General features: G+C 38.6%; 1 long non-coding RNA gene and 1 gene segment (V, D, J or C); both read left to right on the forward strand.

Annotated features, from left to right (window-relative positions):
* The first annotated feature begins 7,818 nt into the window (after positions 1 to 7,818).
* Positions 7,819 to 8,349, forward strand: LOC113094821 (Ig kappa chain V region 3381-like). The segment is given in 2 exon segments: positions 7,819 to 7,915; positions 8,006 to 8,349. Coding segments are annotated over 2 exon segments (402 nt in total).
* Positions 8,350 to 17,580: 9,231 nt separating this feature from the next.
* On the forward strand, positions 17,581 to 17,814 carry LOC113094819 (uncharacterized). Its single transcript, XR_003288167.1, has 2 exons — positions 17,581 to 17,666; positions 17,748 to 17,814. It is a non-coding gene; the product is annotated as an uncharacterized LOC113094819 (long non-coding RNA).
* The last annotated feature ends 6,980 nt before the right edge of the window (positions 17,815 to 24,794 follow it).

Here is a 24,794-nt window from a genome sequence, read left to right on the forward strand (position 1 = left end):
AACATGTTTCGAAGCCCAGCTTGTTCAAATGCTGTATAAGGTAAAATATTTTCTTTCCAAACTAGTGTTGTGATAGATAATGACATCTGAACTGATTATAATGGTTCAAAGTTTTCAGCACAAGGTGAAAAATAAGGTGGATACTGCTGATAATTTCAAACTTCTTTTTGACACTGAACGAACAAAAAACTTATCCATGCTTACAGGGCCTTAATGAAAGCCATCTTCCTTAATCAATTTGCATCTCCGCTCTCCTTTTTCCCACAGTAAAATGGCAGTGACGCACAAAGGGAAATGGTTTACACTAGATTAGCCAGAAATTGTAATGTGTGAGCACCTAGACAGTTTCTCATGAGCACACAATAGTTTTTTTTTTTTAAGAGACAGAATTTTTGGACCAATTTCAACTATAATAATCTTTGTATTTAGTGATTGAAATTCTAAAATATTAAACCACTGCTTAAAACTAATTACATAAATGATTTCAGGTAAACACACTGGCTCTTAAAGGTGGGGCGGACCTGCAGGAGTCTGTTTGGAGAATCATGCATGGTCTGTTTACCAACTCCTTGGCGAGGAAAGTTAACATGAGATGATTGAATGGAAAGATTAGCTTCCTACGCCTACAGATACGAGATGTTGTGATTGGTAAGTTGCCATTTATTCCCAATATGTAAGGAGAGAAACTATTTCCTTATGAAATCAATTCCTTGTGAATCCAAAACTCATGAACTCTCGCAACACGCATGACATCCAACAAAACAATAAACTTTCTAATCTGACAGGAAGATTTGGGAGAAAGACCATTTGCTCATCTGTCCCTTCACCCATCCTTAAAGGAACACTCCTATACTGAAAATAGGCTAATTTTCCAACTTCCCTAGAGTTAAAAAGTTGAGTTTTACCGTTTTCAAATCCATTCAGCCGATCTCCGGGTCTGGTAGCACTTTATAATAGTTCATTTAAATGGAACCATAATCAGAACCGGAAAATTTCAAGCAATACGCAACCCTACTTATGATCCGTATACTGTAATATGTTACACCTGGCGTCCCTAACGAAGAACACCCAAAAACAAGACAGGCACGAGACAGCACAGGCATGGCAACACAAACCCGGTACACAACAGAACACAAGACATGGAAATCAAAATACAGACAAAATACGGGAGGGAGGGGAGGGAGCCCAGTCAAGCAATATGAAAACCCAAGCAGTTATTAAAGGGACCAGGGAGGGGCGGGAGGGCTGAGCCAAGGAGGCTCAGGCAGTCCAGGAGTCCCAGCAGTGGACCAGGGTGGAGCCGGAAAGATGAGCCAGTGAGGATCTGGCCTAACAGAAACCCCGACAGACCACCAGGGAGGAGCCGGAGGGATGAACCAGCGAGGATCCGGCCAAACAGGAACCCCGGCAGACCACCAGGGTGGAACCAGACGGAGAGACCAGGAGGCCTCCAGCCAAACAGGGACCCCGACGGATAGGGAGGGCAAAGCCGGCAAGGCACTCCTCAGGGGTAGAGCTGGCATCAGGGCAGGGAGCTTAGACAGAGCCGGCATCAGGGCAAGGAGCTTAGACAGAGCCGGCATCAGGGCAAGAAGACTGGGCGGCGCCGGCAGGGCAAGGAGACTGGGCGGCGCCGGCAGGGCAAGGAGACTGGGCGGCGCCGGCAGGGCAAGGAGACTGGGCGGCGCCGGCAGGGCAAGGAGCTTGGGCATGACTGGGATGACCTCCAGGCCAGCAGTGGGCTCCTGAATGGCCTCCAGGCCATGTGGGATGGAGGAAGCCTTTCTTCTTCTCCTCCTCCGTCTCTGAGAGGGGGGCGCTGCAGCCTCATCAGGCTCCTCTGGGGGCGCTGCAGCCTCATCAGGCTCCTCTGGGGGCGCTGCAGCCTCATCAGGCTCCTCTGGCAGTGGCGGGGTAGAGCCATTCCTCTTCTTACCCCTCTTCCGTCTACGAGAGGGAGGTGCTGCAGTCTCTTCGGCCACCTCTAGGGGTTCTGCAGTGTCGCAAGTCACCTCAGGGGGTGCTGCAGCTCCTTCATCCACCACAGGTGGATCTGCAGCTTTGACGGGGACCACAGGCAGCACTGCAGCCTCCTTAGCTGGGGAACGTGCCACAAACTCCACAAATTCCCCAAACGACAGGTGGTCCAGCCCCCTCATTCTCCACCAGCTGAGAGGCTCATCAAGGGCGTAATTGAAGAGGTCCTTGAGGGCCGCATCATTAAACTCCAATCCCTCTGCAGTACCACTGAACTCCAGGGCAAAATCCCTCACACCAGTCCCTTGTTGATGAAGAGAGATCAAAGTCTTAAACTGGAGCATGTGCTAGTAGTGGGGGCTGGAGAGGGTGGAGGCTGGTGGACGATGCAATCCCTTCTTCCGCTGAGTCCTCATACTGGCGAGTTCGTTCTGTCAGGGTTTGGGTAGAGGGATGAGGCGAGGACTCAATGATGCAGAGAGAAGGGCTCTTTAATAGTAATAATAATAAAATAAACAAACAAAAACTACCCCATAGGGGGAGAACAGACAAACCTGACTGGCAAGGCAGCGCAAGGCAAGGCAAGGCAAGGCAAGGCAAGGCAGGGCAGGGCAAGGCAGGGCAGGGCAAGGCAAGGCAAGGCAAGGCAAGGCAAGGCAAGGCATACACAGACAAATATTAGACGACGAACTAGCATCCAGACTGCAAACACAAGGACAATAAATAGGGAGCTAATAAGGAGGGTAACGAAGGAACACATGTGGGGAGAATTACATCAATAATCAGGTAACAAGATGGGTGGGGTCAAGACAATTGACGAGAGCACATGGCACGTAGGGACTAAGACAAAAGCCATGTGCTCACACAAAACAAAAAACACAAGCACATGGCCAGCAAACCAATCGCAAACCATGTGCTTGAATTGGACACAAACACGCAGCTAATGAGCAAGCTCATACGCCGCGCGTTCACACAAACACGCAGCTAATGAGCAAGCTCATAACCCGCGTGTTCACACAAGACAGCACGCAGCCAGTAAAAACTAAGCTGCGTGCGACAGCACAAGACAAAATATAACAAGCACACAGCCGATAACTCGAGCTGTGTGCAACAATGCCACAATAAAACAGAACATGGAGCGCGAGTGTTCGGTCCCCGACACGAAACCGAAACTCAGCAAGACATGAGTGCCGGGATCCGAACACCACGCTCCAACATGAAACAGGACACGCAGACAAGAGCGCACAGCTCGAGCGGTCTCGAAGCCGCGCACTCACATGAAAACAATGACAGGAGGAGAGTATCAGGGCTCTGTCACAAAATATGAAAACCACTAGACTGAAGTGACAGAACCCTGACAATATCTATATATATATATATATAAATAAACATGATATTGAATGATCTTTCACCTGAAGTAGACAAGTCAGAATTTGAATTTAAATCTGGGTTCAGGTTTTGTTGTAATATTGCATTTGATTCAATATCCACATTACCTGATGATGCATAAGTTAATTATAAATCATTTGTGCTTGTGTTTTTCAGCGGCTGTGAGACGTAACCGTCTAACATCCGATGCCACAGAGAAAGACATTGATTCCACCGTTAAAAGATGGCTGTATCTGGCCCCAGACAGAGATGGTGGACGGAAAGAAAGGATGAAGAGCAAAGTGCTTAAGGACAATATGACTGGTTAACAGGATTCAGGCTTGGATGTTCAAAAGCTCTGTCGAGAGTTCAAATTGTTCAGTGACAGAATGACTGTTTCAGAGTCATTTGAAGAGTACTACTTGTTCCTAGCCATAAACGTGGAAGTAAAAAGTCTTTTGTGAAGTGAAACTTGTTGATGAAACATGTTCTAGTGTTATATGTTTAGTGAATCTTGTTCGTGACCAGAAACATGGATGTTCAAGCATTAAGCAAAGCAATGAAACTTGATGATCAAGTACCACTTAAAGTGAAACATCACAAACCAAAAAAACAGCACTTGTTTTATTTTTGTTTTTATTTATTTTTAGCTGAACTGACAGAGGAGTGTCATTTTAGAGAGGAGTTTGTACAACGGAAAAATGTAATGATGAAAAAACAGATGCCAATGCTTTGATGTTTAACACAATTAAATATTTGTTCAGAATACTGTCTTGATGTGACCATTTATCTGGGAGGGGTGTGTAAGTGGCTTGGTTATGGTGGTGTTGAGACTGACATGGAACTCATCTGGTCCAGAGTGTTGGAGTTATGGGTAATTAACTTGGCCGAGACTTGGTCCAGTTATGGCCCATGTATGGCCTTTGTTTGGAATCCAGACCTGGTCCACACTAGGACCGTCATTCATTGCGGTATGTGGGCCAAGTCTTGTGGGCCAGAGCTGGGCCACAGAAAAATTGGATCATGCTCAGCTGTGGCTCAGTTTTGGGCTTTCTGGTTAAAGACTGGTGTTGATATGGTTTACTTAAGGTTATGTTAACCAGTTCTGGGCCAGTTATGGGTAATTAACTTGGCTGAGACTTGGTCCAGTTATGGCCCATGTATGGCCTTTATCTGGAATCCAGACCTGGTCCACACTAGGACCGTCATTCATTGCGGTATGTGGGCCAAGCAAAAGCTGGTTGTGTGGGCCGGAGCTGGGCCAGAGAAAATTTGCTATGTGGGCTGAAGGCATCAAAACTATGAATTAACACATGTGGAATTATATACATAACAAAAAAGTGTGAAACAACTGAAAATATGTCATATTGTAGGTCAGGGAAAGGCAACTCCGGTCCTGGAGGGCCACTATCCTGCAGAGTTTAGATTCATCCTTCATAAAAACTCACCTGCCTGTATCTATCTAGTAATCCCCAAAACACTGATTGCCTTGTTCAGGTGTGTTTAATTAGGGTTGGAGCTAAACTCTGCAGGACAGTGGCCCTCCAGGACCGAAGTTGCCTATCCCTGTTGTAGGTTCTTCAAAGTAGCCACCTTTTGCTTTGATTACTGCTTTGCACACACTTGGCATTCTCTTGATGATCTTCAAGAGGTAGTCACCTGAAATGGTTTTCACTTCACAGGTGTGCCCTGTCAGGTTTAATAAGTGTGATTTCTTGCCTTATAAATGGGGTTGGGACCATCAGTTGTGTTGTGCAGACGTCAGGTGGATACACAGCTGATAGTCCTACTGAATAGACTGTTAGAATTTGTATTATGGCAAGAAAAAAGCAGCAGGAAAGCAAAGTACAGGAAAACGAGTGGCCATCATTACTTTAAGAAATGAAGGTCAGTCAGTCCGAAAAATTGGGAAAGCTTTGAAAGTGCCCCTAAGTGCAGTCACAAAAACCATCAAGCGCTACAAAGAAACTGGCTCATATGCAGACCGCCCCAGGAAAGGAAGACCAAGAGTCCCCTTTGCTGCAGAGGATAAGTTCATAAGAGTCACCAGCCTCAGAAATCGCAGGTTAACAGCAGCTCAGATTAGAGACCAGGTCAATGACACACAGAGTTCTAGCAGCAGACTACCTCTTGAAGCTCATCAAGAGAATGCCAAGAATGTGCAAAGCAGTAATCAAAGCAAAAGGTGGCTACTTTGAAGAACCTACAATATGACATATATGACATATTCGTTTTACACTTTTTTGTTATGTATATAATTCCACATGTGTTAATTCATAGTTTTGATGCCTTCAGTGTGAATCTACAATTTTCCTAGTCATGAAAATAAAGAAAACTCTTTGAATGAGAAGGTGTCCAAACTTTTGGTCTGTACTGTATGTGTAGGCTATAAAAAAACAAAAAAAAAAAACACAGTGTATGTTTTTGTTAAACTGCTTGCAAATACAGTATTGTTCAAAATAATAGCAGTACAATGTGACTAACCAGAATAATCAAGGTTTTTAGTATATTTTTTATTGCTACGTGGCAAACAAGTTACCAGTAGGTTCAGTAGATTGTCAGAAAACAAATGAGACCCAGCATTCATGATATGCACGCTCTTAAGGCTGTGCAATTGGGCAATTAGTTGAAAGGGGTGTGTTCAAAAAAATAGCAGTGTCTACCTTTGACTGTACAAACTCAAAACTATTTTGTACAAACATTTTTTTTTTTTTCTGGGATTTAGCAATCCTGTGAATCACTAAACTAATATTTAGTTGTATGACCACAGTTTTTTAAAACTGCTTGACATCTGTGTGGCATGGAGTCAACCAACTTGTGGCACCTCTCAGCTGTTATTCCACTCCATGATTCTTTAACAACATTCCACAATTCATTCACATTTCTTGGTTTTGCTTCAGAAACAGCATTTTTGATATCACCCCACAAGTTCTCAATTGGATTAAGGTCTGGAGATTGGGCTGGCCACTCCATAACATTAATTTTGTTGGTTTGGAACCAAGACTTTGCCCGTTTACTAGTGTGTTTTGGGTCATTGTCTTGTTGAAACAACCATTTCAAGGGCATGTCCTCTTCAGCATAGGGCAACATGACCTCTTCAAGTATTTTAACATATGCAAACTGATCCATGATCCCTGGTATGCGATAAATAGGCCCAACACCATAGTAGGAGAAACATGCCCATATCATGATGCTTGCACCTCCATGCTTCACTGTCTTCACTGTGTACTGTGGCTTGAATTCAGAGTTTGGGGGTCGTCTCACAAACTGCCTGTGGCCCTTGGACCCAAAAAGAACAATTTTACTCTCATCAGTCCACAAAATGTTCCTCCATTTCTCTTTAGGCCAGTTGATGTGTTCTTTGGCAAATTGTAACCTCTTCTGCACATGCCTTTTTTTTAACAGAGGGACTTTGCGGGGGATTCTTGAAAATAGATTAGCTTCACACAGACGTCTTCTAACTGTCACAGTACTTACAGGTAACTCCAAACTGTCTTTGATCATCCTGGAGGTGATCATTGGCTGAGCCTTTGCCATTCTGGTTATTCTTCTATCCATTTTGATGGTTGTCTTCCGTTTTCTTCCACGTCTCTCTGGTTTTGCTCTCCATTTTAAGGCATTGGAGATCATTTTAGCTGAACAGCCTATCATTTTTTGCACCTCTTTATAGTTTTTCCCCTCTCTAATCAACTTTTTAATCAAAGTACGCTGTTCTTCTGAACAATGTCTTGAACGACCCATTTTCCTCAGCTTTCAAATGCATGTTCAACAAGTGTTGGCTTCATCCTTAAATAGGGGCCACCTGATTCACACCTGTTTCTTCACAAAATTGATGACCTCAGTGATTGAATGCCACACTGCTATTTTTTTGAACACACCCCTTTCAACTAATTCAACTAATTGCCCAATTGCACAGCCTTAAGAGCGTGCATATCATGAATGCTGGGTCTCATTTGTTTTCTGAGAATCTACTGAACCTACTGGTAACTTGTTTGCCACGTAGCAATAAAAAAATATACGAAAAACCTTGATTATTCTGGTTAGTCACATTGTACTGCTATTATTTTGAACAATACTGTATAGGATTGTTGTTAGGTCATACATACCACGTAATATTAGAATAGGTACCATGTAGTTTCAAAATACTTACAGTAGAAATAATTTGTAATTTTACAGGTTATTACCCCCCCCCCCCCACCCCAATAATTTAGCATATTATTCCCTTATACCTACACAGAGCTCCTGAATAAGTACACTATAATTACAAAAAAATATATATTAAATTGTATATTGCGGGATGTAATCTAAAGCATTACAAAGCCTTTTTATTGCTTTGGAAACTTTTTTTTTTGGGGAGAATGATCTACAAGCAAATGGTGAGAGAGTCACTTTACATTGTCAGGTCATGCTTCAGTGCTCTGAGAGTGTTTATAGAGCTGTGAGTTTAACACTTCATGACTGAGAGCAGAACAGAACACAATCTTCATCATCACACAAGACACAACAACAACAATGAACAACATCATCATCCTCATCTGGACTCTCACACTGTTTGCTCAAGGTTTTCATGGTAGTGTTATATTGACAAAATTATGATATTATGAAGAGATATTATTTACACATAAATTCTGTTTTTAAACTCTTGCAATGTTTCTAACAGGTTTCAGTGGACAGGTGACTGTGACTCAGACTCCCTCTGTAAAAATGGCTCAGATTGGTGAATCAGTCACTATAAACTGCAAAACAAACACAGCAGTGAGCAATGGATGTGTAGGTTCAAATAACTGTATGGCCTGGTACCAGCAGAAATCTGGAGAAGCTGCTAAACGCTTGATTCATTCTAGAAATCAAAGAGAATCAAACACTCCATCTAGATTTAGAGGTAGTGGATCCAAAACTGACTTTACTTTGACCATCAGTGGAGTCCAGACTGAAGATACAGGATATTATTACTGTCAGAGTCACCACTACTTCAACAGTGAAGCAGTAATGTTCACACAGTGATAAAGAGTCGTACAAAAACCTCCGTCAGTCAGAGTCACAGTGACTGCACTGATACAGCTGAGAGACACTGCAGCTGATGATGAGAAATTTTGAAGCAGCAGGCAATGAGTGAATAGTGTGAAACAAGAAGTACTTCACACTAAGTGAACAAAGGTAGTTGACAAATAGGCAGTAAAACACATGATCCATGAAATGCATGAGCACAAATCTCTCCACTCGCAAGTGGATTTCCTTCACTCACATAAAACTGGACGTATGCTTTTATATATACATTTTTCTTTTCTGAATTGGCTCTGCTCTCGCACAAATTTTGTGTATACACTCAATCATTGCCCTCGTATCACTGAACACCAGAAGAGATTTATTTTTTCTAATTCTTTGGTGAATGCATATCTGTGCGTATTTGTATGTTTATGTATAGTACAGAAACATTACTATTTTTTATATATTAAATATATAATATATTTTTAAGTTTCTTCTGCTCATCAAGCCTGCATTTTTTTGATCGAAAATACAGGAAAAAAATTTAATATTGTGATATATTATTACAATTTTAAATTATTGTTTATTATACTTTAAATTATCATTTATTTCTGTGATGCAAAGCTGAATTTTTAGGATCATTATCACATGGTCCTATAGAAATCATTCTAATATGATGATTCATTAACAAAGTTGGAAACAGTTCTGCTGCTTAATATTTTTTCAGAACATGTGATACTTTTTAGGATACTTTGGTGAATAAAAAGTAAAAAATAAAAAATAAATAAAAATAAAAGATGCTATGTTTTTAAAATATAAATTTTTTTAAATAACAATATACACTACGGGTCAGTATTTTTTCTTCTTTCTTTTTTTTAAAAATAAAATCAATACTTTTATTCAGCAAGGATGTGTTATTATTAAGAATATATATTATTAGATTTTTTGATTTTTATAAATGCAGTTCTTTTTAACCTTTTATTCATCAAATATGTTAGACAGCAGAACTGTTTCCAACACTCATAATAAATCAGAATATTAGAATGATTTCTAAATAACCATGTGATAGACTGGATGTTACATGTGACACTGAAGGCTGGAGTACTCAAAGTATATTCAAAGAGAAAACTATTATTTTAAGTTGTAATAATATTTCACAATATTACTGTTTTTTCTGTATTTTTAATCAAATAAATGCAGCCTTGATGAGCAGAAGAAACCTCTTTCAAAAACGTTAAAAATAGTAATGTTTCCAAACTTTCGGTCTGTACTGTATGTTAGAGTTTGTAAATTTGACCTGGAGAGCTGCCACATCTTGCATCAAATCTAGGTGCCTCAGTCCGCAGATTGTCATAGTGACACAGCAAGTTGCCATGAAGACAGCCTTAATCAGGTCCCAGACAGAGTCAACAATCAGCAGGTGTCTGTGGAGTTGGGGGAGGAACGCAAGAGCGTCTTGCTGCAGTGCTCTTCCGGGGAAGTTGTTATTCTAACAGCGGCCTTGGCTGAGGCCAGTGTCGGTAGAGGGGAAACGAACGCTCTCCCCACTGCTTCAATCATGACGGACAGCCTTGTGAGGCTTTAAACAGCTGTCACCATTTTATGAAATCCTCGATAAACAAGGACAATACCTAATCCAATCAGCAAAAGATCTGTTATCATGGTTCTGAATATACAGATATCTTTCAATGTCCTCCACGGAAAGAGCCGTCAGACACACGACCCGTCATGTCTCCCATGTCCATCGTGTAGTCAGCTGCGAACGTTCCAGCAGGGCACTCAGGTTCCCCCAAACCCAAGCTTCTCGTCGAGAAGATGGTGTCAATTGCGTTGAGAGACCAGTTGATTAAATCCATGAATTTTTTTGTTTAGAGAGCAGTGCGGGATGAGTCTCTCAAAGTATAAGAAAATAGACGAGATGAGAGGAGCAAAGTAGGGAAGGTAAGGGTGAGGAGAGGGAGAGAAAATGCGACCGCATTCGTTGAGAGCGCTTTAAATCACTACATTATTGTTTGAAAACATTGTTTCTTGAAACATTGTGCCAATGTGTTCTTGACAACATTGCATAATTATAACCAGAACATCATCCTCAAATGTTAGAGGTAAAATGTTCTTTCTTCGTTAAACCGTCATATTAGTAGAATGTTTTATTAAAACATTTCATGACCTTGAGCCTCGATGTTCGAATAATGCTCTACTAATGTGGCTGAGAGAATGTTCTTCATTTTGTTATCTTGAAACATTGTCACAATGTTTTATGGACAACATTTTATAATCTGTTTAATCAACAACATCCTCAAAATGTTGCGGATAAAATGTTCTGTCTTTTTTAGATCGTCACATTAGAAGAACATTTTATTAAAACATTTCGTTACCTCAAACCACAAAGATGTTCTTAGAACGTTCTGCTAATGTAGCTGAGAGTATGTTCTTCATTTGTTGTATTGAAACATTGTGCCAATGTGTTTTTGAGAACATTTCATAATCTGTTACCTCAATGACATCCACAAAACATCCTCAAAATGCTCTGTATAAAATGTTCTATCTTTGTTAAGTTGATTTTATAATCTGTTACTTAAACAACATCCTCAAAACATCCTAAAAATGTTGCAGGAAAAATGTTCTTGCTTTGTTTACACGTAACGTTATAGGAAGATTTTTTTTTAATTATAAACATTTTTAGATAATGTTTTAAACATTACATTTACATTTTTTCTTTCAAACATTTAAAAATCTTTTACGGAATGTTAGCCAAATTTCTGATAATGTCCCCTGCTATTAGAGTCACTGATCATAAAATACATTTCCTTAAAATAGTGTTAGTCAGAAGACAACAAGAGAATGAATGAGAAATATAGCATATTATAAATTCAGACCGATGATGAATGATGACAATGATGAACAATGACAATGTTCATCAATGATAAACTGACACATACTTTATTTCAGTGTTTCATTAAATTGTATCGCTGTGGTAAACTTTCGGTGGAGGAACTAAACTGGTGCTCGGTAAGTCTGTCCAACCCACTCTCATGGTAATTCGTACAGATTTTATTTGTACGAATTTGTATGACCACACTGGTACGAATTCATGCAATTTTTGTCAAATGATACGTTTTTTGTTCCGAATTGCACAATTTGTATGAATTTGTACGAATGACCTACACCTAACCCCGCCCCTAAACCTAACCGTCACTGGGCTTTAGACAAATCGTATAAAATCGTACGAGTGAGGTCGTACAAACTTGTACGAATTAGCCAGCTGGTAAAATACGTACAAATTGGTCATGATATATCATTGTTCTGTCTTTTTCATTCTTATGTATAAAAAATATAATAATTTAATAATACAAAATATGTAAGAAGAAAATGTTAAAACAGTCAAAAATGCATTTTCTTCTTCTTATGATATAATTTATTTTGAGCTTACAAGATTGTAAATGTTGTTTAAGTTGTTTGAAAAATTGTAAAGAAAAATATAAGAGAATATATCTACTAAAATATTAGATATTTATGATTGAAAATAAAAATGAAATGACATCATTCTTAGTACGTTTCATTTATGAGGTCTAATTTAAATGTATATATTGATTGTGTCGTTTGTATATTGTATAAATATTTCAGCAGTTCTGGTGTTGAATTAGATAACATTTTGAGTCACATTTTGAAAAGTGTAAACTAAATAAAATACTGCACTCCTCCTGTCTTCTTAAAGTCCTGTTGAAATGTTGTGAATGCTGCAGGCCACAAGAGTGCTGGAGCTGCAGTGTGTTTTCTCTGTGTTTGTGAATGTGTTTGTCTCCTGATCGTTCGGATGAGCCATCGGGATGGCCTGTGCAGCTCAAGCCAGGCTCCCAGAAACCAATCCAGCGGGGTCAAGGGAACTAAAGGCATACCCACAGTGGGGCAGCGAGGTGGAACAGACAGCTGCGGCATGGGAGCTATAGCGTCCCTTAGTAGGGACGGAGTGCGAGCACTCATCTGATTCCAAGTGGCTAAGAGGGCATGAGAAGGCAATGCGTTCTCGAGCTGAGTTCGATTAGACTCCCTCATGTCTGCCAGGTTTAGCCATAGGTGGCGCTCCTGGACCACCAATGTGGACATCACCTGACCCCAGGAGGCGCAGTAACCTTCTTCACCCGGAGAGCGAGGCTGGTAGCGGTGAGCGCCTCCTGCAAAACCCCTGGGTCAGCACTGCCCCTGTGCAGCACTTTAAGGAGCTTGGCCTAGTAGTTTTGAAGGACGGCCATGGCGTGCAGGGCAGAAGCGGCCTGACCCGCAGCTCTGTGAGCCATGGCCACAAGCATGGATGAGAACTCACAGACTTTGGAGGGAAGCTTGGGACCACCACACCATGCGGAGGTGCTCTAATGACACAGTTGCATTGGAACAGAATGCTCCACTGGGGGAATCCCAGCATATCCCTTGGCCGCTCCGTCATCGAGGGCATTGAAGGCGGAGGAAGCACCAGAACGGTTTCGGGCAGTTAAAGGTGCCTTCCATGAACTAGTCACTTCCTGGTGCCCTCCCGGAAAGAAAGGAACCAGCGGAGGGTGCTGGCGATTAGCACAAGCCCCCAGGAACCCAGCTCAGACAAGGGTGGAGGATTCCACTCAAGCCCGGTACTCTCAGCTGTCCGGTAAAGCATGGCTGTCAGCTCGGGATCAGACTCAGTCAACACTGGCACTCCCGAGGGAGGCAACGCAGCCGAATCTTCATCTCCAGAGGATGATGTTTTCTCTCTCTCTCTTTCTCTCTCTCTCTATTTAACTCTGTTTAACAACATTAACTTACAATGAAATACATCTTCCTTTAAGCAGACTGAATGTTTTCCTGCCTAGCTAAATGTTGGGTCAGTTTGTGTGAGTCCCGCGCGCTGTGAAGCGGGAGCAGCTGCAGCGGATTCCGCTTGGTCTTAAAGCCTTCCGCAAACAATAAGTTCACAAATAATATTTTAGAAATAATAATAGAAATTAATGATTAATTATCAATTGATACTTTGTTGTTATTATGGTCTTGTGAATATAATAATATGAGCTGCAAGAAAATAATTAATAAAAAGATTAAGGCTGCTGTGAGGTTTTTTGGGGGGTAGTTATGTATGGCTTGTGGGAGTTGATTTAAGATATAAAGGTGTGAATCTCTTGGTCTTTCATATGGACAGTGTCTTATGAGAGTTTTTTTATTTTTATTTTTTAGATAGGACTCTCATTTTGGATCCACTTCAAATGTTGACTTCTGTATCGCGCAATATAGCTTATTAGTTATTTTTACTTAATTTCAGAGGAAGCTGCCTTAACAAAAAAATATGGAAACTGTTGTGTTAATTTTATTTGGTTTCATCAAAACAATATTTTTTAGACTATGAAATATAAATTCTTATATAATGTAGCTTATTCATTACCATTATATTGAACAATCTCTTTATGTTTTTCCAAATCCCAAACAGAGTCTAGACATCAGTAAAGTATCCATCTATGAACATGTTTGTAATGCATTCCAAACTTCATAATCATTGGGAAAAAGGAGGCGGGAACCGGTAGACAATCAAAATGACTTTAATTGCAAAATAAATACAAAACAGCATGGCATATTTGAGAATACACATGCGATACAGATGTCACAAAAACATTTGGGAGTTTTTGGAGACATTATTATTATTATTATTATTATTAATAATTATTTTTTGTAGCCTATTTACAATGCATGAACCAGAAGCACAATATCTGCAGAAAAGGGTTGGCCATTCTCAAAACATTAAATATCTATTTTATTTCAATTTTAGTTTTTGTGTTTCAGAGGAAAAATCAGTGAAGAATTCTGAAAGAGGAATTTATGCAAACGCGTATAAATGCTTTAAATACTTTAACAGAGATGCCTACAGGGTATTTAATAATTCTGGCCACACGTAAGATTTTTCTAGTTTCTAGTCGTTCATTTATCATTATTTAACTAATCACAGGTTTCCATTAATTTTACATCTATAATCCATAATAATTTAGTTTGCCACAAAGGACAGGCAGAAGTAGCCTAATAATTGTGAAAAAGGAGACATATTTATTAATAAACAAAAGTTTTCTTGTCGGCTGCAAGATGAAATTCACAGTGCTGACTCTCTCCACATGGACGTGCCTTTAGAGAGAAATGCAACCTTCACAGATTGCATAATGCTTTCGTTTTGAATTGATTCATTTAAAATACATTTCAAGCTTTATGTAGATAATATTCTTCATGTATGTGAGTCACCACAATTTTAAGTAAATTTATTACCAGGAAAAAATCACGTACTCAAGAGGGCGTCTTCCTGTCATGCATGCGCATTAATAATTTTCGCACAAACACTTGATAATACACTTAAACACTTGAAACACTATTAATAGTAATTCACATTTTGCATATGCATTACAACATAAATTAGTTTTACATGCAGTTATCCAAAATAAAACCAAACAAGGTTTGTAATGAAGATTAAACAAATAAGAATAAATGCTGCACAAAATTTGTACAGCTGAAACAAGCAATTATAGATATAATTCTTACAGTGTTTTTAGTTTGTCATGTGGTAGGGAAAAAAAAAAAAACTTACACACAATAGCCTAAGCCACTTTGAAACTCTTGTTCTACACGCTCAAATGATAGAAGTATTTGCGCTGTCCAATCTATTAAGACTTGTGTCTGTTCCCCGAATAGTGAGGTCAAAATATAAATTTAATGTAGGATCTAGAAAAAAATCTTATCATGATTAAACCAGAAAAATCTAAAGTAAATGAACAAAAACAATTTTTAATGTTTGGACTCATAAATATTAGATCACTCACACCCAAAGCAGTTATTGCAAATTAAATGATCACAGACAATAGTTTTGATGTACTCTGCTTGACTCAAACCTGGCTAAAACCAAAATATTATATTGGTCTAAATGAGTCTACTCCACCGAATTACTGTTTTAAGCATGAGCACCATCAGGCTGGTCGTGGAGGAGGTGCTGCAACAATATATAGTGATATTCTCAATGTTACTCAGAAAACAGGATACAGGTTTGACTAATTAGAAACACTTATGCTTAATGTTACACTGTCAGATATGCAAAAGAAATCTAATGTATCTCTTGCTCTGGCTACTGTGTATAGACCACCAGGGCCGTATACAGAATTCTTAAAAGAATTTCAACTTTGTACCGAAAAATACATATGAACTAGATGAAATGACTGGCAACATGGGCACTATTTTCTCTTATACATTAGAAGCTGTTGCCCCCATCAAATTGAAAAGGGTTATAGAAAAATGTACTGTGCCATGGTATAACAGTAATACTCTCTCTCAAGAAAGAAACTCGTAGTCTTGAAAGCCAATGGAGAAAAAACGAACATGGAAGTTATTAGAATTGCGTGGAAAAACAGTATGTCCAGCTATAGACCGGTTCTAAAATCAGTCAGGGCCGAGCATATGCACAAACTCACTGAAAATAACCAAAACCAAAAACAGAAAGAGCTAAATAAACTTATCACTGTATCTAAACCAACAACATGTTTATTAGATCCTGTACCCACTAAATTGCTGAAAGAGTTGTTACCTGTAGACAAAGAACCACTTTTCAATATTATTAACTCGTCGTTATCTTTAGTTCAGGTCCCAAAACCATTTAAGCTGGTGGTTATTAAACCTCTTATTAAGAAACCCAAACTAGATCCTATTGAACTGGCAAATTATAGGCCTATTTCAAATCTTCCATTTACACTAAGTAGACATCGAAAACGCCTCTTTTAACACCATGGGTACCGCCGCGGCGGCGGCATAAAGTGCATTTGCAGCTTTTGACCACTGAGTGGCGCTTCAACCACAAGTTATCAAACAAGCGCATCAAAGCACATTTTCGCAAATAGACGTCAGTTTTGCCTCGCTAATGTTACATTTGATGGCTTCAGTCACGGAAAATGAAAGAAAAACACTATAGTTTAAATATTTTATATATTTAATATTTAATATTCACAGATGAAAGTTTGGTATTTATGAAGTTATGGGCATTTCTTAGAACGAGAAAGAGAGAGTCTGTGCTTATATTTTCTAAGCTACATGGTTTTAAATTTGTGTTTCTGAAGATGAACGGAGGTCTTACAGGTTTGTAACGATGTGAGGCTGAGTAATTAAAGGGGGGGTGAAATGCTCGTATCACTCAATATCCTGTTAATCTTGAGTACCTATAGAGTAGTACTGCATCCTTCATAACTCCAAAAAGTCTTTAGTTTTATTATATTCATAAGAGAAAGATAGACTGTACCGATTTTTCCCGGAAAAACACGACAGGCTGGAGGCGTGACGTTTGGGCGGAGCTATAGAATCACGAGCGCCAGTAGGCTTTTGCGTTGAGAGCGTTTGGAAGGTGTGACATTACCGTGAGGAAAAAATCATCCAAAACAAACCATGGCTAACAGTCAGATTCAGCGTATATTTATGATCCAGAATCAGATCCAGAGGCTGAAATTTAACAAGAGCAGCATCAGCAACAATGTCTCTATATGGTATGTACTGAAACTGTATATATTTGCTTAGCGGTTTTGGAAAATGACTAAGTTCCACTTTGTCGTCTTTTTTTATTTTTTATTTTAAGCTGTACATTCGTTGGGACTGCATATCCTTAAGAAATAAACGTTGTGCAAATCCGGCATCAAAATGGGCCTTATTTGTAAAACAAACATCTTCGAAATGCAGGGGAACAAACACAAACACTTGCACAACTCTGTTGATGCTCTGTAAAAATAAACTCCATCCACTGGTCCCTTAATGCTGTTTCTCTTTTGGTAATCTGTGCAGGGTTGTCTTGCCCTGGCAACCAAAAACACACTCCTTTTGTGACATTTTGCGACGCTCTCGCTCTGATCAGTGAATGTCTGTTGTGCTCTCAGTGCTCTGCTATAAGGGAGCGTGCACTCTTCTGGCAGAAGTGCCCTTAGGACCCATATAAGGAAATTCCGCTCCATCTAACGTCACACAGAGCCATACTCGAAAAAAACTTTCCGAAACTTGTGACAAACCGGAAGGAGTATTTTTGGAACAGAAATACTCTTTCAAACATACAACTTAATTTTTGAAACTTTGTCCATGTTTAGCATGGGAATCCAACTTTTTAACAGTGTAAAAAACTCAGTATCCATGAAATAGCATTTTTGCATGGTCAGCACATGCTTCAGTGCTCTGAGAGTGTTTATAGAGCTGTGAGTTTAACGCTTCATGACTGAGAGCAGAACAGAACACAATCTTCATCATCACACGAGACACAACAACAACAATGAACAACTTCATCATCCTCATCTGGACTCTGACGCTCTGCATTCAGGGTAAATATTTTATACTAAACATTACGCACATCTTATGTACAGTCCAATAACCACTGAATAAAATACAAACTCTTATTTCAGAGATCTGGGGACAAGTGACAGTGACTCAGAATCCAGAAATAATATCCATCAATCAAGGAGAAACTGTTACGATCAGCTGTAAAACCAGTCAGCCGATTTCTGACTGTTACATTTCATTTATTACATAAGAAGCCTCAAGTCAGGAACTCCATCTAGATTCAGTGGCAGTGGATCAAGCTATGGAAGTGATTTCACTCTGACCATCAGTGGAGTCCAGACTGAAGATACAGGAGACTATTACTGTCAGAGTGAACACTGGATCAGTAGTAGCCATGTGTTCACACAGTGATAAAGAGTCGTACAAAAACCTCCATCAGTCAGAGTCACAGTGACTGCACTGATACAGCTGAGAGACATTGCAGCTGCTGATGAAAGGCAGATGATAAACAATGCAATGTTAATTTACACATTTTCTAACAACATTAAATATTATTATTATTATTATTATTTTTTTTTACTAAATATAGCAGAGAGAGAATATAGTACACCTTGTGTCAAAAATGTGATTGATGAGGGTCATAAAAGCCATCTGTTCTGGACACCTGTTTGTACACAGGTTATACACACATACGAAGTGGAAACGATGTAATGATTGTTCTCGTAGTTGGAAAAGTGTAAAACGTTGTTAAAGTTGTAACAAATAAAAATAACAACTAAACAAGTCAAAACTATCAGATGTGTTTTCATTAAGCAACACGCCGAAAAAAGATGTGAGAGCTTGTAGCATTACAATTTAAAAAGGTGTTTTGTTACCAGCTAGAAAAGAAAGCATTTATCACTTATACCTTACCTCAAACTAAAAAAGAAACAAATGTAAAGCGGCGATACAAACCAGAAAACTTGGCATTTTTCACGATGTTAGAAAAAGTTAAAACAAAAGAAAAAAGAGGTAGGTATTACGCGGATCTCAAAGAAAATACATCGGACCCCGTCTTTAAAACATCAGCACAAGATACTTGTCAAAACTATGCTATTCTTTACCACTAACTACATTTTTTTAAATCTAGACTGTTACTGACAGAGAGTTAGACGAAAGAAAATAGATCTCGCAGCAAAGTGTTAAGGCATCTCCGTTGAGCGATCCTGACAGCACCGCAGACACACTTAGAATGAGGCTCGGGGGAATGCTCCGGAAAAAAAAACACGCCTCCAGCGCTAGAGACTGCCCTGCTGTAGGCGTGATACCTACATCAAATAGATTTAAATGTTAAAATAATTAAACTAAGTAGTTTTTAATAAATAGACATCAGTCCTTAATTAGTGAAAACTTTATATCCGTTTAAACATAAGACCAGTTTGTACTTTTTAAATGATGTAGCTTTATGCAATTATTATTTACTTTTAGTCTTAAAAATACAAAATAAAAAATAATAATAAAAAACAGGATTGAAAAAACATTATTTGTTTTTAATGTATTAAGTTAATTAATCTACGACTGGTCTAAATTTAGACTATTGCCGTTGATAGATCTTTTATTTTTTGTCAAGCTTAATTTCTCAAGCTATGACAATTAACACACACAAACACACTTTCCTTCTGTCCAGTTTGTAAGTTTATGTCGCGTTATCTAGTAAATAAAACAGACATATGTAGTTAAAAGTAGTCGGTTTAACAATATGGCAGGAAAGAGATGTCATCTCAACATCGAAACGTGACCGTGTCAGCATCTGGAGGCTGTGTCATTTAACTGCCAAAACCCCGGCCGCTCATATGTTAGGATTATTATACATATTTTAATATATAAATATAGGACGATTCAAATTTATTGTAATTACATTTATTTTCAAGCATCAATGCAGGGGCTCAACACACACACACACAAACACACACACACACATATACACTTATGAGATTTTTAATTTAAGACTTTGACTTATTAAGATCTTTGATTTCCAATGTAAGATGAAATAACTTTTAAACGCAAACGATTCGCAATACTTTGCGGGAGAAACGCTACACAGATATCAAGGCATTGATTTTGGGTTTGTTAAAAATCTTTGCATTTCAAACAAATGAAGTTAATGCCGTATCTACTCCCGTCGAGATGAAAGGGCGTCTTTACGCACCAGGATATGTGATAAAGATCAGACGGTGTCTGGTGCAGATCAGCCCGGTAACAGATACATTCAGTCAAGTTGTAAAACCATATAGGCCTACATAAATCAACGTGTATGAGTATTAAAGATTTATGTTATTAGGGTCTCCTCTACTGAAGTTTATTATATTTTAGAGGCGTTCTCAAGAGACACCCACAGGGGGTACCCAGCCTTTAAAAACTAAAAGTTTTGTCATACTTGTTACCTGCAAATTATCTTCAAGCCGTGCTACGTCACAATCCAACAATAACGAAACAATGGCAGACAATTACCAGGGTGAGGTTTTTTTTTTTTTTTTTATACAAATGATTTAAATATATTTTAAAGTGAATATTTGTTTAATGTATCGTGGATGATTTCTAGGGGGTTTTGAGAATCAGGACTTCAATGAAGGTTTGGATCAGATCCTTGAAGAGTTATGAGTATTTTCCAATTTTATTTTATTAATTCAATGGCTAATAATAATAACGTCAATAACGTTGCTATCATTCTTATAGTTGATGAGAACGTGTTGTTTGCTTGTGATGAACCCGGAGCTGTTAATAACGGTAAGCCTTTTTCTCAATAAGTTAAAAATGAAGGTTCCCATAACATGCTTGGCAGAATAATAATGAAATGTTTTTTTTTTTTTTTTTGACAGACGAACAAGCTGTTGTCAACAATCAGGAGCTGATAACCCCGCCAGAAAACGTTGCGCAAGAGGCTGAGATTAGCACCGAATCACAACACGCCCTAGGACACGTCACAAGTCCTGCATCCGCCGACGCTCCGGCTCCCGAGAGAGGTTCTCACAATCTCCCAGATGTCTCAAGCGTTCGCACCGAAGCTAGTGTTACGTGTAGACCACGCCACTCGGAGGGTCAGGGGGTGAAACGTTTGAGGTTACCGGAGTGGGGAACGGACGATGTACCAAGCACCAGTCGTTTAAGGACTTTGGAGAATAACGGTATGTATTAAAGCAGAAAAATAGTTTTTACGTTTTATGTTTTGCGTTTTATTCAACTAAATAAATAATAAAAAAAAAAACTTTATCTACATTTACAGAGCAACGATATGACGAAGGAGGGCTAACAGCGTGGAGCGATTCTATGGTGAGCGCCTGGGATCGTGCGTCTTTTAGCGATTCGGCAAGCGAGGAGGAGACGGAAGAGCTGCCTAACGAAGACCCTCAAGAGCTGTTCCGTGAACGTGATTTAAATGGAAGGCTTGATTATGATATGCTTCGCCGTGTTAATCGACGGTTTGGCACACTTTTCGATTTCAGCGGTCAAGCATTGTCCTATCGGGGTGCAGAAGAGATCGTTGGTAATGCACAAAGTGATGTGGTGGCGATTTTGAGGAACATCATTGAGTGTCAACAACAGCTCAACGAATCCTTATGTCACGCGGCCGAATTTTGGAAAAGTTGCCACGAACAGCTATATGGTGAATTTCGACAGTTTCAACAGCACATGAGCGGGTCCATCAGGTACAAGTTGAACAAAATTTTATTGTCAATGCTCTTACTCTGATCACGGAACGTTTAAATCTAATGCAAAGAATGTTATCAGATTTGTACCGGTGTGATCACCCTTGATATGTATTGTCTTGTTGTTTTTTAGCATTATTAATTTAAAAAAAAAATTTGGCTTGAAAAAAAAAATTATTGCTTGTTATTTCTTACATGTATTATTGTTTTTGTTTTTGGTAGTGAATTATCATTAGTTTCTTTAATTTATTAATATTGTCTGTTGTCATTGATTTATACCATATTGCATGTTATTGTTTCCCACATTAGGTGTTGTTTTACTTGTGGAGAAAAGGGGGTTTTGAATTTATAACTGCTGTATGTTTCTGTTTTGTCATCTTTATCGCATTGTGAACCGGTGTTGGTGTTTTCAGTAGTATGCACGCTTGTCTTTAAAATTAAAAAAAAGGTGTGTTTTCGATTTAAAATAAATGAAAATAATAATTCAAAATGAGTAGTTAAAGATGTCACGATGATTTACATACCCGCACTTCAGAAGATGATCAGAGACCATTAAGACCCAGATATGATTTTCAAAACAATACACAACAGTTACATGAAATTATTAACAATCATTTACAGATGTTACCGTCTAATCCTCTTAACATGAAAGATAGATTACACGTACTTATAGACGAACAACATGAATGGTTGGGTGCCGCTGTAGACAGCGATGATCAGGTCGGTGCTGGACCTTCTAATAACGATCCCTCGGGTTATGATCCCACAGCTCCAGATATGGGTCTCAGTCAGCATTACATAGATAGACTGAGAGAAGGAGGTAGTGTGGGTGATTTTACGATTGTCCCAAGGCCTCGATTTAATGGTTTAGAAATTTGCAGAACTTAAAATTTTCGTGAAATAGCGACAGATTATTTTGCAGCGTATAATATATTTTTACATGATATTTTGAATGAGATTGTTACTCTTTCCAGATTATTAGCTGGCGAGGTTTTTTTTTTTAACATCTCTCTGCAAGGTGCAAGTCTACCCACAGATATTAATGCCGTTCTAACGCCTGATAACAATCACAACGTTAATGTGTTTGTAGACCAAATCGAATGAACCATTCAAAGCAATACGGATGTGGCTTTTGATACCGCTTTAGAGTTACGTGTCTCTGTAGCGCGAAACAAACAAGGCGGTGTTCTACTTTCTAAATCCACAGTGTACCGACGCAGAATTGATGACATTAGCTAGAAATATACATACCGATCTGGGTTACGATCCACAAGATAAAATTGCGTTGCATGATGTTTCTAAATTTGAAGCCTTTCTAGACTTGAAAATAGTTATCTTTCACAGATCAGGTTCAGGTAAATTGGAAGTGTATAAAAATACGGATGAGCCACATCACAAGACGTTGCATTTGTACCTGCATGAAGAACATTTTTATGGGATAAAAAATCTGAAAGGTTTCTTAGGATACGCGTATGTTTGTGAGTACTGCTATCAAGGGTTTAGTGATCGTAGCAGTGTTGAGTACTCGAGACTCGGACTCGGTCTCGAGACCGTATTTTAATGGTCTCGGTCTTGTCATGGACTCGTGTGCATTTGGACTCTGTATTGACTCGGACTCGAACATATTAGGAATCGGACTCTTGCCCGAGTCCACTCGAGTCCCATTAAAAATATTTCATGATTATTATACAGTATTGTTCAAAATAATAGCAGTACAATGTGACTAACCAGAATAATCAAGGTTTTTCGTATATTTTTTTATTGCTACGTGGCAAACGAGTTACCAGAAGGTTCAGTAGATTCTCAGAAAACAAATGAGACCCAGCATTCATGATATGCACGCTCTTAAGGCTGTGCAATTGGGCAATTAGTTGAAAGGGGTGTGTTCAAAAAAATAGCAGTTTCACGGATATTGTGTGGCTACAAATGATACTGGAATTAGAAATTAAGCAACTATGTACTATGTAACTATGTAATTATATATATATATATATATATATATATATATATATATATATATATATAAAATGAGCTTTTCTTAAATGCACTGAATTATGAGCACAACATGAGCAAAGGAGATTCAAAACCATCGATTGATGTATAGAAAGTAGCTCCATTTACATTTTACAATATTTTAATTTTAATTTTAAATCTCTTTTTTCCCCATGTATAAAATATGTGATAAATAATACAATCAAGAGTGAGCCACATTATGAAAAATGTAATAATTCAGTTGAAATCATCTGAATATCTAAACGACACAATATTTTAGTTTAAATGTTTCCTGTAAAACTATATTTATAAAATGTGTAAAACTCTGCAGTGAATGTGAGTGAAATTTATGAAGGTATTTTTGATTCAAATTAACTGAGCACCTGTGGCAGTGCGATTTGTAGTTGTAGAGAAAAGCCACACATGTGTATCAGTAAATTTGAAGTCACAGAGTGAAATGTTTTAAGAGTTGCAAACCTGTAGCCTTTTTTTCTCTCCCACAAACACAACACAACAGTTACACCTTCTCAAATTCTTCATTGCAGGTGCACAAATCCTATTCTACAAACCACACATTTAGAAACTCGTACGCTCACATTTTTGAAACAATTGCTGCAGTGAATGTGGTGCAAAACGCATTTACACACCCGCATCAAGAAATGTGCAGTCGTGGAGAAATGTTGAACATCCGCAAATCAGTACGTGAATTCATCAAATGAGAGTTGCACACTTGTAGAATATTTTCTCAGAATGTCTTGTATATTTTTCTAACACAAACACAAAGTACATAACTACAGCTGCTTGAATCTGCTGCGATGAAGCTCAAACACTGTTTTTTCGCTTTCAAGCGACAAGATTCGCGCTCTCCCTTTTGCACCGAGATATTTGGTTCAAACACAGTAAATTTGAAATCCGGTAAACAACACCATAGGAGTTATTTTCAACACTTTGAAAGTGTATATATGAGAACCACCCACAAAGTGTTAATTTAACACTTTCAAAAGTGTTGCCTCATGCAACACCAATACAGTGTTAAAATGTGAACACTAAGAGAGTGAAATATCAACACCGATGCAGATAAAAACAACACTGTTACAGAGCTGGGTGTAGTTTTGTAGCAAACACTGACAGAGTAAAAATTCTACACTATTCCGGTGTTGACATTGTGAAAATCACAATATACTCGGTGTATAAAAGGGTCAAAATTTACACCATCCTGGTGTTGATAGAACACTTTTCCAGAGTTATTTATGGTTCTGTATTACCTACTAAAAAAAAAACCTAAAAAATAAAATAAACTAGAAAATCACTATGAAGAAAACGTCACTGTCAAGGTTTCAAAACTTTATTTCAGCACAGAGCAAGAAACCATAAATGCAATGAAATTATTACAAATAACAGTTCACGACAATGTAAAAAAGATGGTCATTGCCATAGGACATTTGTAAATCAAATGGCTTGTAGTACATCAATTCCTCAGGTTTTTTGAGT

The sequence above is a fragment of the Carassius auratus genome, unplaced genomic scaffold (assembly GCF_003368295.1).
Source record: "Carassius auratus strain Wakin unplaced genomic scaffold, ASM336829v1 scaf_tig00215431, whole genome shotgun sequence".
NCBI classification, from domain to species: domain Eukaryota; kingdom Metazoa; phylum Chordata; class Actinopteri; order Cypriniformes; family Cyprinidae; genus Carassius; species Carassius auratus.